General features: G+C 45.3%; 1 protein-coding gene across 1 annotated transcript in view; it reads left to right on the forward strand.

Annotated features, from left to right (window-relative positions):
- LOC109922660 (caskin-2-like) overlaps positions 1 to 13537 on the forward strand; it is a 136384-nt gene that overhangs the window by 44234 nt on the left and 78613 nt on the right. The window contains exon 3 of the mRNA XM_048611002.1: positions 12780 to 12877. Within this exon, the coding sequence (XP_048466959.1) occupies positions 12780 to 12877 (98 nt within the window). The remainder of the gene's footprint in view (positions 1 to 12779; positions 12878 to 13537) is intronic.

A 13537-nucleotide genomic window follows, 5' to 3' on the forward strand; every position in this document is an offset into this window, starting at 1 on the left:
TTTCTGAAGAAGGGTCTAGGCCCAAAACGTCAGCCTTCCTGCTCCTCTGATGCTGCTTGGCCTGCTGTGTTCATTCAGCTCTACACCTTGTTATCTCAGGCACCTGCCCAGGTTCCTTTGACTGCACCTTCCAAATCTACAGCTCTTACCTCAGAAGGACAAGGGCAGCAGATACAAGTTCCCCTTGAAGTCACGCTTCATCCTGATTTGGAACCACATCACCCTCTTTTCCCTGTTACTGGGTGAAAATCCTGAAACTCCTGCCAAACAGTGTGTACCTAACTGATATGGAATGCAGTAGTTTGAGAAAGCAGCTCACCACCACTTTATTTAGGGGCAACTAGGGAGGGGCAATAAATGCAGGCCCTGTGACCGAAACCTGTAACCCATAATAGTTTTCTTTTATATTCTGTCTCATGGGAAATGCCTTTTCTGATTTTTTCCAGATTTTTGGTTTCTCTCTTCCTGCACCTCATTGTTCTTTATCTGTTTATCTTGTGCCTTATGTTCTTATCTCTTTCTTTATTTTTTCACTGGGCCCTGTCTTCATTGACTGATCTTGTCTTGTTTTGTTTCTGTGCTGCTGTTTGGATGGAGTTGTCTGTCCTGCAGCTCTCTGAGCTCCATCCCATTGCAGTCTCCCTCAGAGGCTCAGGCCCAGGGCACATAGGCCTCTCAGTGTCTGAACTCTTTGCGGCCACAGCTTTACTTTATATTGACCCAAAGACAGGAGCCTCTAATGTGCGAAATAACCAAGATCGGAGCAGAGGGAACAGTCCGATCCCAACACTGAGCTGGTGGTTACCTCACTCGCAAGTTAAGGCACTGCGGCCTACACAGAGAGACACAGCATCCTGGTGGTGAGCTTAATCCATTGGTATCTGGATCTCTCCTCTCCTGACCGATGGTAGGGGAATAGCTAAAAAACCCAAAGCTACTTTCCCACAAATTGGAGAGTGAGCCCGGATGGTGTGGTCACCTCTCTGAGTGAGCTTGAATTGAATATTCCGACTCCAAAGTGAGCAAATAGGGAGAGACCTTTGGTCCCCCACATGTTACAAGTGTGTACGGTTTTGGAGATACAGAGTTGTCAGATTCTGTGAACTGTCGTCACTTTTATTCAGGCTTCATGTGGGTTGTTGGTCAATCTTTATGGCCTGAAAGATTGCTTTCATTCTGAGCTGGCCTATGTCAGTGGGGCCGCTGGTTAAGTTTTAACTTGTCTTATTAGAAGGTGGCGTCGATTCGTCCCCACCCCCCCATCCCACTTTATCGTGTCCTCACCTCTCCTCCCCTCCTCCTCCTCCTCCAGTCTGGCTGCCTTTGCAGGTTTCAACACACAGACACTGATCCGTGTTTGAGATTGTTACACCTGGTGGCAAGGTAATCACTTTGCACGAAGCGGGTTTGGAAAGGATGTGAGTCGTGTAAGTTGAATTCTTTGGCACACGCCAGGATTCATTGAGATTTTGTTCATCAGTGGTGTGTGGGACCTCCAGACCGGATGTTCCAACTGGGCTTTTTGTAGGCAAGCTGAACTGAGATTGCTGATAACTTTTGCAGGAAGCACTGAATTGTTGTAAACTTTGTGCACGGTGAGCTGTGAGTCGGCACAAATAAGATTTAAACCCCCACTGCAGGAGTCCAGTGATTAACCCAATAAGGTACAGCTCAGCTACAAAGTAAACTCTCCCTGTATATCTCATCACATGTTTCAAAGGTAGGTGCAGCTGGATACAGAGAAAATCTCCCCCCGCTCTTTTAAACTGAAATTAAACCTTCCACTATCCACATCAGACACTCCCCAGACAGGGACAGCATGGAGTTACATACATACTAAAGTTCTCTTGGTACTGTTCCCATCAAATATTCTCAGAACTGGACAGCACGGGATTAGATACAAAGCAAAGCTCCCTTGACGCTATCCCCATTAAACAGTCCCAGGACAGGGATAGCACAGGATTAAGTACATGGTAAAGCTCCCTCAACACTGTCTCCATCAAACACTCCCTGGAAAGGGATAGCACAGGGTTAAATAGAGAATAAAGCTCCCTCTATTCCTTTAAACTGAAAGTAAAGCTCCTTCAAATCTCCTAGGTTATCTACAGAATGGGGTTTGATACAGAGTGCAGCTACTACTACACCATCTCAGGACAGAGCAGCACAGGGTTAGAGACAGAGTAAAGCTCCCTGTACACTGTTCCCCCATCAAACACTCCCAGGATAGGCACAGGGTTAGATGCAGAGTGAAGCTTCCACTACACTGACCCCTACAAACACTCTAAGGACAGGGACAGCAGGGGGTTAGATACAGAGGAAAGCTTCCACTTCTCTTTTAAACTGAACGTAAAGCCCACTCTACTCATTTAAAGTGTGTGATATTAAAGCTCCGTCAACCTTTCCCTGTCACATACTCCCAGACTAGGTACAGAATGGGATCAGATATTGAGTAATACTCCTTCTGTAAGAAGTTGGGATGACTGGGACTTTGAGTGACAGACAAGGAAAAGTGATAACCCTCAGAGGGTGGGATCCATGAGCAATCTGTCACTTCATTGATGAATGGTCTGCGATTTTGAATAGAGAAGAGAATGCTGATGTTTTCAGTTGATGCAAATTTAAGAATTTAGAGTGAAGCAGCAGTTCATCATTTTTGGTCATCAGATTTATAATCCAGAAGCACGTGGTAATCTGGGGACTGTGCTTGGGTGGCTCAGTGGTTAGCACTGCTGCCTCACAGCACTAGGGACCCGGGTTCATTCCCACCCTCGGGCGACTGTCTGTGTGGAGTTTGCACATTCTCCCTGTGTCTGCGTTGGTTTCCTCTGGGTGCTCTAGTTTCCTCTCACAGCCCATAGATGTGCAGGTTAGGTGGGTTAGCCATGGGAAATGCAAGGTTACAGATCAGGGGCTGGGTCTGGATGCGATGCTGTTCAGAGGGTTGGTGCAGATTTGATGGGCCGAATGTCCTCTTTTCACACTGTAGGGATTCTATGACTTGGCAGATGGTGCAATTTGAATAAAAATTTGGAATAAAATGTTAACATAATGGTGACCATGTAACCATTGTGAATTGTCATAAAAAACCCATCTGGTTCACTAAACCCCTTCAGGGAAGAAAATCTGGCATCATTACTTCGTCTGGCCTACAAGTGAGCCCAGACCCACAGCCATGCATTAGCTGCACTCTGGGCATATAGGGAGGAGCAATAAATTTTAAAAAGTCATTATTTATGGAGAGGGAAGCACAAAACTCTAGAGTGACACAGATTAATGAAACTGGTAACATGACAGCTGCAGGTAACTTGATGTCGTGACAGGTGAGATTGTACGATTTGAGTTGAGTGTAATCCGAATTGTGTATTTTAACAAAAGTTTTTAGAGAACAAATAAGGTGATTTCTCAAGGGATCACTGTCAGACCGTAGAACGCTTTCTCTAGGAACCTCCAAAAATAACATTAGGTTATATCACAAGCAGAGTAGAAAAGTAAGAACATAAAAGATAGGAGCAGGAGTTATCACTTCACCTCCTAGAGATTATTTTGCTGTTCAATAACGTTCTGATGGATCTGATCATGAACTTAACTCCACTGTCTTTGTGTACCCCCTGTCCAGCATTACCCATCAATCAAAAATCTGCCCAAACAAACTGAAACAGAAACTGCTGGAGAAATTCAGCAGGTTCTGGCATCATCTGTGGAGAGAAAACAGATTTAATGTTTTGAGTCCGGTCACTCTCCTTCAGAGCCCTGTTTAGTTTTTAGTTTTTTATTTTTAAGGGGAGGTGATGGCCTAGTGGTATTATCACTGGATTGTTAAGCCAGAGACCTAGGCAGTGTTCTGGGGGCCTGAGTTCAAATCCTGCCATGGCACATGGTGGAATGTGAATTTTTAAAAAAAAATGGAATTAAGAGTCTAATAGAGTGAAACCATTTTCAATTGTCAGAAAAACCCATCTGGCTCACTAATGGAGGGAAACTGCTAATCTTACCTGGTCTGGTACATGTGACTCCAGACCTACAGCAATGATGATTGATTCTCAACTCTCAGTTAGGATTGGGCAATAAATGCTAACCCAGGCAGTCACACCCACATCCTGTGAATGACTGAAAAAAAAGACTTTGGTTCTTGTCATGTTGTCTCTGGTGGGGCAGTGTTTGCTGTTTGATGGGGAAAAAAAAAGAGCTGGGTTGGGAAGTTGGCTTCTGTCAAGGGAGAGGATCCAGAAGAGAAGGGTGGAAACTGATGTTTCTGTTAAACAATAGATTTTCAATCAAACCCTGGTGAGTCTCTGAATGTCTTTTGCCTCCTAATTCAACATGTGGATATGTGTGTGTGAAACAGCCTTACTCACTGTGATCTTCTCCAAATTGACCAATTAATGATATGAGTGTGGGCCTGTCATCCAAGTAGAAAACTGTGGGCTAGAAGACTCCAGTTTGGAGAGAGTGCCATGGAAGGTAAGTGAAGGAATGGTGATATATTTCCAATACAGGACAGTGAGTGTGACCTGTTAGTTGGTATATAGAGTCAGAGCGTCATAGAGTCATCCAGCATGGAAACAGACCCTTCAGTCCAACCAGTCCATGCCGACCATGTTCCCAAACTAAACTAGTCCCACCTGCATGCTCCTGGCCCATATCCCTCCAAACCTTTCCTATTTGTGTACTTATCCAAATGTCTTTTAAACGTTGTAACTGCGCCCGCATCCACCACTTCCTCAGGAAGCCCATTCCACGTGAGAGCCACCCTCTATGTAAAAAATCTGCCCCTCGTGTCTTTTTTAAATCTCTCTCCTCTCGCCTTAAAAAAGTACCGCTAGTCCTGAAATTCCCCCATCCGAGGTAAAAGGCACCTACCATTAACCCTATCTATCCCCCTCATGATTTTATAAACCTCTATAAGGTCACCTCTCCACCTACTACGCTCCAGTGAGAAAAGCCCCAGCCTATCCAGCCTTTCTTTATAATGCAAACCTTCCATACCTGGCAAAATCCAGGTAAATCTCTTCTGAACCCTCTCCAGCTTAATAATATCCTTCTGTAACTGGCTGACCAGACACATATGATGTGCCATGTCCCTGGCAAGGTCACTATATTTAACCAGTCAATTTAGAGGATGGGAAAGCTTTGTGTCCCCAAACTGCAGCCAGCTCAGCCATTCTTCATCAGATCTTCGCTAAAATCCTTCACCTGCTCCTAATATTCTTAAACAAAAGCAAAATACTGCCAATGATGGGGATCTGAAACAGAAAAAGAAAGTGCTGGAGAATCTGGTAGCAGCTGTGGGGAGAGAAACAGAATTAATGTTTTGAATTCAATATAACTAATGTTTTCATTTGCAAGAGATTCTTCGAAGTTGTTTTCTCCCACCACATCTCCAAATCACGTGTAACATGGCCCAGATATTTTGAGACGCAGAAGCAGAAATTGCTGGAAAAACTCAGTTGGTCTGGCAGCATCTGTGGAGACAGATCAGAGTCAATCTTTCAGGCCCCGACCCTTCTTCAGAGCGTTCTTCATTTCTGAAGAAATGTTAATTCTGCTTTCTCTCCACAGATGCAGCCAGACCTGCTGAGTTTTTCCAGCAATTTCTGTTTTTGTTTCTGATTTCCAGCATCCACAGTTCTTTCAGTTTTTTGGTCTGGATATTTTGAGGCTGCGCTAAAGAGGGCCTTTGCCAGTTCCACCCTTTCATCTTCCTCTTCCTCAAATCTCACCGCACACCCCTACTGGAGTCCCTTCTACTTGCCCGGTCTCCCACTCTCATTCTGCTCCTTTGTTCAGTCTGTATCTTCCCTCCGCCCTCCTTAGGCTTTCTCATTGACGAATCCACCTTCACTCCTTTACCCCCTTAGCCCCTGGCCAGGACTGCCCCCACACCAGCGCAATTTGTTAATGGGTCCACATCCTTCGTCACTGACACCCCCCCACAGTATATCCTCACTATATCCTCTTCCCAAACTCCATGGTGACGCTCCTGTTGTCCATTTTGCCTACACCTTCCCCTCAGCGCTGAGGCTTGTTCTATTGTATAAACTCCAGATGATCAGGAAGAGACCATTCAGGCCCTCAAGCCAATCCTGCAATATCGTCAGATTTGTGGCCAATCTGTATCTTCACTTCTCCTCCCTGCCTTATGGTTCCATAACCCTTAATACCATTGTCAAGCAAACGTGTGGGGCTTCCTGTCTAAAATGATGGTAACTTTGGAATTCCCAGCCCAAGGTATGAGCTAATTCCAGAAGGAGCCTTCCAACATATCACTGATGTATGTTTTATGAATGGTTTGCAGTCTTTTACAGCTGTTTTGTTCCTATAATCCGATCACTAGTACAATCCTAAAGGCAGTGGTTATCCCTGCATTCTTCCTGATGGGGAGGTGTAGCCTGCTTGGTGCTTATTGCTGAGTAGAGGAGAGACAATCGGTTTGGTGCAATTAAGATACAGTCCTGAAGCTGGGATTTTCCAGTGCTCCCCCATTGGGGGAGACATTGAGCTCCCAGTCATGACGAAGACCATGAACCCCATCAGTACTTGACCTCGGCCTTGTTTGTGAGTTTCCGATCAAAATCTTCCTGCCAGGTGGCCAATTCCTGCTGGTCCGGCCCCATACTCTTTCTGACGATCAATCACAGAACAACAGCAACTTGCATTTATATAGTGCCTTTAATATAGTGTAAAATAGTGTCAAACACACCTTAACACAAAGCCAGATAAGGAGATGTTAGAATAGATAGCGAGATAGGTGTTCAGCAGCAACTTATTGGAGGAGGGAGGGTTGTAGAGGGAATGTCAGAGTGAGGCAGCCAAAGAAATGGAGGAAAGCAGGGATAGTAATGAGGCCAGAATGAAGGAAATGCAGAGTTCTCTGAGGGCTGTAGAACAGAAAGACGTTGCAGACATTGGGACGAATGAGGAGAAATTTTAAAGGGTGAATGATCATTTCAAATCGGAGGTGTTGGTAGACTGGCAGCTAGTGTAGGTCAGTGAGCATGGGCTACACAAGACTTTGCACACATTAGGCCACAGGCATATATACAGTCATACAGCATGGAAACAGACCCTATGGTCCAACTAGGCCATGCCGAACATAATCCCAAATTAAACTAGTCCTACCTGCCTGCTCCTGGCCCATACCCCTCCAAACCTTTCCTATTTATCTACTCATCCAAGTGTCTTTTAAACGTTGTGATTGTACCCACATCCACCACTTCCTCAGGAAGTTCATTCCACATGTGAACCACCTTCTGTGTAATGTGCACCTCATGCATCACTAGTCAATTTTGAAGGAGAAGATTGAAATGAGTTGATCTAAGGAAAGGTATGCTGGCATTGGAGGCAGTGCAGAGAAGGTTCACTTGGCCGATCCTGGGAATGGAGGGAGCGTGTTAGGAGGAGAGGTCACTGGAGTTTATTGAATTATTGATTCTTTGGGCATTTGACAGGCTAGATGCAGAAAGATTGTTTCCCCTTGTGGGAGAGTCTAGAGCCAAGAAGGCATCATCTCAGAGTGAGGGGGACATCCATTTAAAACAGAGCTGAGGAATTTCTTCTCTCAGAGAATAGTGAATCTGAGGAATTCTTTACCCCAGCCAGCTGTTGAGCCTAAGTTGTTGAGTAATTCGAGGAGGAGACAGATTTTTTAACCAGTAAGGGAATCAAGTGTTATTGGGATAAGGCAGGAAAGTGGAGCAGACGGTTATCAGATTAACCATGATCTGATTGAATGGCGAAGCAGACTGAGTGGGCTGAATGGCTTACAGCTGCTCCTACATCTGATGGTCTCAATACCGCACATTTAAAAAGAAGTTCCAGTTGGTTGGCAATTTTCCATAACAAGCTTCACAGCTCTTGCTTTAAGCTGAAATGTTTTAAAGAGTTCAGTCATTTCAAAGGGAGTTTTCTGGTGTCAGGTTGATATCAATCAGATGTCTGAGTAAAGAGAAAGGATGTCAGTGACAATGCAGGCTAATTGAGCCCGTGACTTCTCCCAGGTGTTGAGTGAGTGCCTGCCGTTGAGAAGTTGGATCCTGGGAGGGCTCGCTTGCCGTTGGCCGGCTGCTGGAAACCTGCCGATTAGTTTGTCATCACACGGCCAATATATGAACATCAAACCCAGCTCAGAGTCTGCCAGGGTGGAATGAGCTGGGCCAGGGGCACCATTGTGTGAAACTGATGGGTGAAGTGGATCTGTCCTTTCAGGGAAGTATTTATCTGGACAGGTCTCCTGATTGTAGACTGCTTTTGGCGAACGGACTGCCCAACACCTTCCCCAGACCCTCCAACTCCCTGTTCTGATTAATATCGTTGTTCACGAGAGATTGCTTTTAATAATGGAGTACCCCATTTCATGTTTAAAACAGTGACAATTTTTCAAAGAGACTTCATTGCACCCAGGATATCCTGCGATTGTGAAGGGCCCTTTCCAAATGTAAGTTTCAAGTATGGTCAGTGCATCTCCCTGCACAGAGAGAACTTTGAGTTTCACATATCCCTTGTTTCTTGGTATGTTATCGGGCTGTTGAAATTGAGAGTTGCTGCACTACGCCTATCTCCTGGCCCAGCCTGGTCTCACCATGGACCTCTGGTCTCGAGATGATTCCAAAGTGGTCTCCCAACCTTGAGGTGAAGCCCTGTGCAGCCTGGAGTGAAGGCCTGGTGCTGACTGACAGGCCTTGCATTAGGGTGGACTGGGTTGGAAGGGCTGTTATTTTGAACTTTTTATTTCTCTATTATTCTAATTTATTCTTACGATCAGTAATTCTAGATTTTTTTTAGTTCTTTTCTTTTCAATGTTTTTTACCCTTTGTATTTAAGAATCTCTGTACCTAGGTAACTTTGTACCTAAGATGGTGCCGTTAAGTGGTAACTTGTAAACTTTTCCCTGTCCTAATTTGACAATAAAGCTAATTCTGAGATTCTTATTTAAGGATCAGTAAAAGTCATGATCTCTTTCATCATCCCTTCCCTTCCCCTGACAATTCAGGTGTATAGAACCAGATGACTTAACCATGTTTCCCTCACTCCCTGAGTTACCTCATCTCTCCCCTGATTTGTGGTATTTCTCATTTTGGTGTTGTGGAGAAGACAATATAGTGTTTACCTGGACACTGGTAGCAAAGGTCATAAATATCCACACTGTTTTAGAATCCCTCTAGTGTGGGAAGAGGACATTCAGCCCATCAATTCCACTCTGATCCTCTGAAGAGCATCCTACCCAGCCCACCACCTACCTTTGCCTGTAACTCCACATTTCCCATGGCTAACGCACTTAGCCTGCACGTCCCTGAACACTATGGGTAATTTCCCATGGCCAATCCACCCTAACCTGCACATTTTGGACTATGGGAGGAAACTGGAGCATCCGGAGGAAACCCACGCAGACACGGGGAGAATGTGCAAACTCCACACAGACAGTCGCCCAAGGGTGGAACCGAACTCAGGTCCCTGGCGCTGTGAGGTAGCAGTGCTAACCACTGTGCCACCCGTGCTGCCATCCACTGTGCCTCTTCCTGTGCGGTGCTTTCTTGTGGCCTGGGACATATCCTTTCAATGGGCCTCTCAATAATGTAACAGAACCTAACGTTGATATGTACAGGTACCATTGTTACAGAAGAGTTGGGGCAAATAGAGAAAGAAGATTAAATACTTTTATCTTTCTCCTCTTCAGTCCATAAGCGGAGATGTTCCTTTTTTGTTCTGATTTCTTATCCCTTTTCAAGTAGGCTGTGTCCTGTTCCCATTTTAAAATGACCTGGAGCAAACACAATTGGGTTAATGCAGGAGTATCATTTATTCATACATTCAAACTTGGGGGATGTTTGTTGCAACATGTACATACCCACAAGCATACAAGGAAGAAATAAAAATAATGCAAAAATAAAGGAATGGAAGAGATTACCATTTTTGAATAACTGTTTTTTAAAAAAAAAAGTCAATTATGTCAACTTTAATTCATGTGACTTTTGTCTGAGTGCAGGATGGCCCTATCCAGTGCAAGTTCCTCTCTGCAGCAATGTGGGATTTGTTGACTGATGGCAGGATTTTGGGGAATAATTCATTTCGTAATTGTCAAAAACAACATGTGGTTAGTGTCCATATTTCCAGCAGACGCAAGGTTTGTTCTTGAACTGAGTTCCAAAGAGGTTAAGACTTTGAAGGTCAGCCTGGAGTCTGGTTATGATGTGAGCAGGCCATACTTTCATAGCAAATTGGTGTGAACATTAACTAGATCCTTACCAGACTGAAGGAATGGTGTCCAGAACTTACAGTTAACCTCGCCAGGCCTAGGGTTTGTTCCCCATCATGTGCCTTGTCCGTTAAGTTGTCAGTTTCAATTCAATGATTAGTTTCTGTGTCTCTTGCCAGGGGTCCTGTACTCATTTCAGGAGATAAATGGGGCTGTTAGTGCCTCCCCGGGTCTGATGAGGTTAAGCTTCTGTCCCTGGTCAGCTCATTGGTCATTTGTAAGGGGTGAATGATGATTCCCTTAGAGACACTTCAAGCATATTGGCTGGGATTCTCCCATTGTTTGACCAGGCGTGGGGAAGAGCGTGTTAGATGGCAATGAGCATGCCCCCTCCCCATCAACAAGATAGCCCACCCAATCACCAGCCTAAGCAGCCCATGGGTAGGTTTCTCACCCTATCAGGTGCCCTGATACTGACGTGTTGGCAAAAGCTGTTGTTTAACCAAAAGCCGGCAGCTTTTGGGTCCTAAGGACCACTGGTTGAGGTGTCCTCTGGAGGTAGTCGAGTGATGACCAGGTGAATTTTATTTGCAGGTTGGGGGTGTTGTGGAGAGAGCTTTGTTAGGGGTAGGGCTCTCATAAGAGACCAGCCACCTTTGCTACCAGGAAAGGGGATGATCAGAAAGGTGATGAAGTTAGGCCCTACAGTGGCACTTAAGTGGTCATTGATTGACCTTCTGAGGGACTTTATTGCTGGTGAGTCAAGAAAGACCCCAACAGATTTCTCACCCAGCATTTAACTGCAGAGATGGCAAGAGTTTCACTTCAGGGAAGGCTCACTCCATTACTTCTCCTAGCCACATCCAGGGACGGGGGTTGATTTCTGCCCATTAAGTTTCGGTTGCTTGTCCGCCTTTGTTCTGAGCTTCTGCAGGCGAGACAGGGATGTGTTCTGCTCCTTTATGTTGGTTTGACTGGGTTGCCCACTTCCCAAGTGGCACCAGGAAATACCCTTTCGCCAGATCCTGGAATGTCAGCTAGACAGTGACTGCTACATTCGGACATTGGGGTGAACCCACGAACACCACGGGGAATGGATGGTGAGCTTTCAGGAGCATCTGATAGGACAGGTGAGGGTGTAGGGGATTCAGGCCAGTCAGAGCATTCATCGCATCATGACAACCTCAACATTTGGAAACATGGTTCCTGTTATTCCAGTAAATGTCTTGAGTGTCCCTTTTAGGATCGGCTGCAGTGATTGAGGGAGAGATGCTGGCCAAATTATAGCAAGAAATGCCTCTTGCTCTAAGAAAACCTGCAGGATCTTCTACACCTGTGAGGGACCTTTCGCTCTCTGAATAGTTTCCTTTACCTGATCTAAAAATATTGGGAGTAAGTTAAAAGCAAAATGCTGCATACAGTGTAAATCTGAAATAAGTGCTGGAGAAACTCAGCAGGCCTGGCAGTTTCGAGTCCAGTATGACCTTCCCTTCAATTCTGAAGAGTCATACACGACTCGAAATGTTAACTCTGTTTCTGTCTCCACAGATGCTGCCAGACTTGCTGAGTTTCTCCAGCTCTTCCTGTATTTCATATTGAAAATAGGAATTGGATAATGAGGCTTTCCGTATGGTATTGGGAGGTGGTGAGCTGCAAGGATGGATGTGACAGCTGGGGAAGGGCTGGAACGTGGCGATAGGTCGTGCAATGAAACCTCCAGGATTTGAGTTAATCACAGTTGGCGACTCTAGTGGAACAGCAATTGGTCAAGGCAATAATAAATCAGAGAAAAGTGGGTCTAAACTGTACAATTCTGTGCTCAGTGAACTGCCTTTAGTTCTGTCGCTGAGGTATGAGGGAGAGATTTAACAGGCTATTAACAAAAGACAAAAGACCCACTGGTCCCTAGTGTTGATATACAGGGCAATGAGTAAGGGACTGGAATAACTTGGCTCTTTCACTCTGGGCATGTTGGTGAGGTGATCATACAGTACTGCCCAGGGTTAGAAATAAAGTCGAAGAGGCAAATCTGGGAATTAACTTGAAATTGAACCATGAGAATAAAACAGATTCACACAAAGGGAAAAGCTAAATTTCAGACCGACATCAAGAAATTCCCCTTCGCACAAAGAGTGATTTCTTTTTCATTTATTCATGGGATGTAGGTATTGCTGGCTAGGACAATAATTATGGCCCATCCTGAACCTGCAGAGTAAAGCCTGGAGCTTAGATGTGCAGGTGAAAACCGTGGAGCGTTTTGCAAAAGAATGACTAGATCCTGCAATCGGGGGGTGGGGGGGGGGGGGGGGGGGCTTTAGAATCTTGCATTCAGGGTAAACTAAGGTCGGTGAAATGTTGCAAAATTTGTTTGCCCCATTATTTTAGTGGGACTATATCGACGTGCTGAATTTGGAATTGGTTTAAATCACAAAGAATGGCACTTCATGATTGTTTGTTCACTAACATCTCGCCTGGAGGTTCTAAAACCATGGACCTGCTTCACTGGATGAAGGACAATGTGATGTACAAGGATCTCAGGCCAACAGTTTGTGACTTTGTTGTTGAAGTGTGTCTGTTCTGTCTGCAGGTTCTCAGCTTTGCACCATGCTGCCCTCAGTGGGAGCACAGAGCTCATTTCATTGCTGCTGGAAGCCCAGGCCATGGTGGATATCAAGGACAGCAATGGTTTGTAGTGTTTTATATTCTTCTCATGCTCAATCTGTGCTTTTGGCTCTCCCTGTCCCAAACTCCTTGAGCTCCCCTTACTCCACCAATCCATGGCCTGTTGCTCACCCCAATTTCCATTGCTCCATCGAGGGAGGTTATGCCTGCAGCTGCCTCTCTCACTCCCTCCTGAACCCCCTTCACCCCTCACCTGTCCTTTAAGATGCACCTGAAAGCCCACCATCCTTTCTTGGGCTGTTCATGGATTCACCCCAAGGTTTGTCTGCGGCAGCCACTGTCTTTCAAACAATAAGAAACGCCCTCTTAACCCACTACAACACTATGAGTTTATGTAGTGCCTTCAACACAGCCTTAAATCCCACAGCACATAAAACAAAATTTGACATCAAAATGCACAACAGTGTATGATGGTGGGTGACCAAATGTGAATAATATTATGGTACACGGGTGAAGGGAATTGTATTTTTAAGGACTAAGAACATGAATAAAGAGAGACTACCAGCAACAGGGGGAATAGATTAGAAAGTAGACATCTATAATGCTGAGACAACAAGGTGCAGGGCTGGATGAACACAGCAGGCCAAGCAGCATCATAGGAGCAGAGAGGCTGACGTTTCGGGCCTAGACCCTTCATCAGAAAAGGGGGAGGGGAAGGGGGTT

This window comes from Rhincodon typus, chromosome 23, assembly GCF_021869965.1.
Source record: "Rhincodon typus isolate 14 chromosome 23, sRhiTyp1.1, whole genome shotgun sequence".
In the NCBI taxonomy this organism is placed as follows: domain Eukaryota; kingdom Metazoa; phylum Chordata; class Chondrichthyes; order Orectolobiformes; family Rhincodontidae; genus Rhincodon; species Rhincodon typus.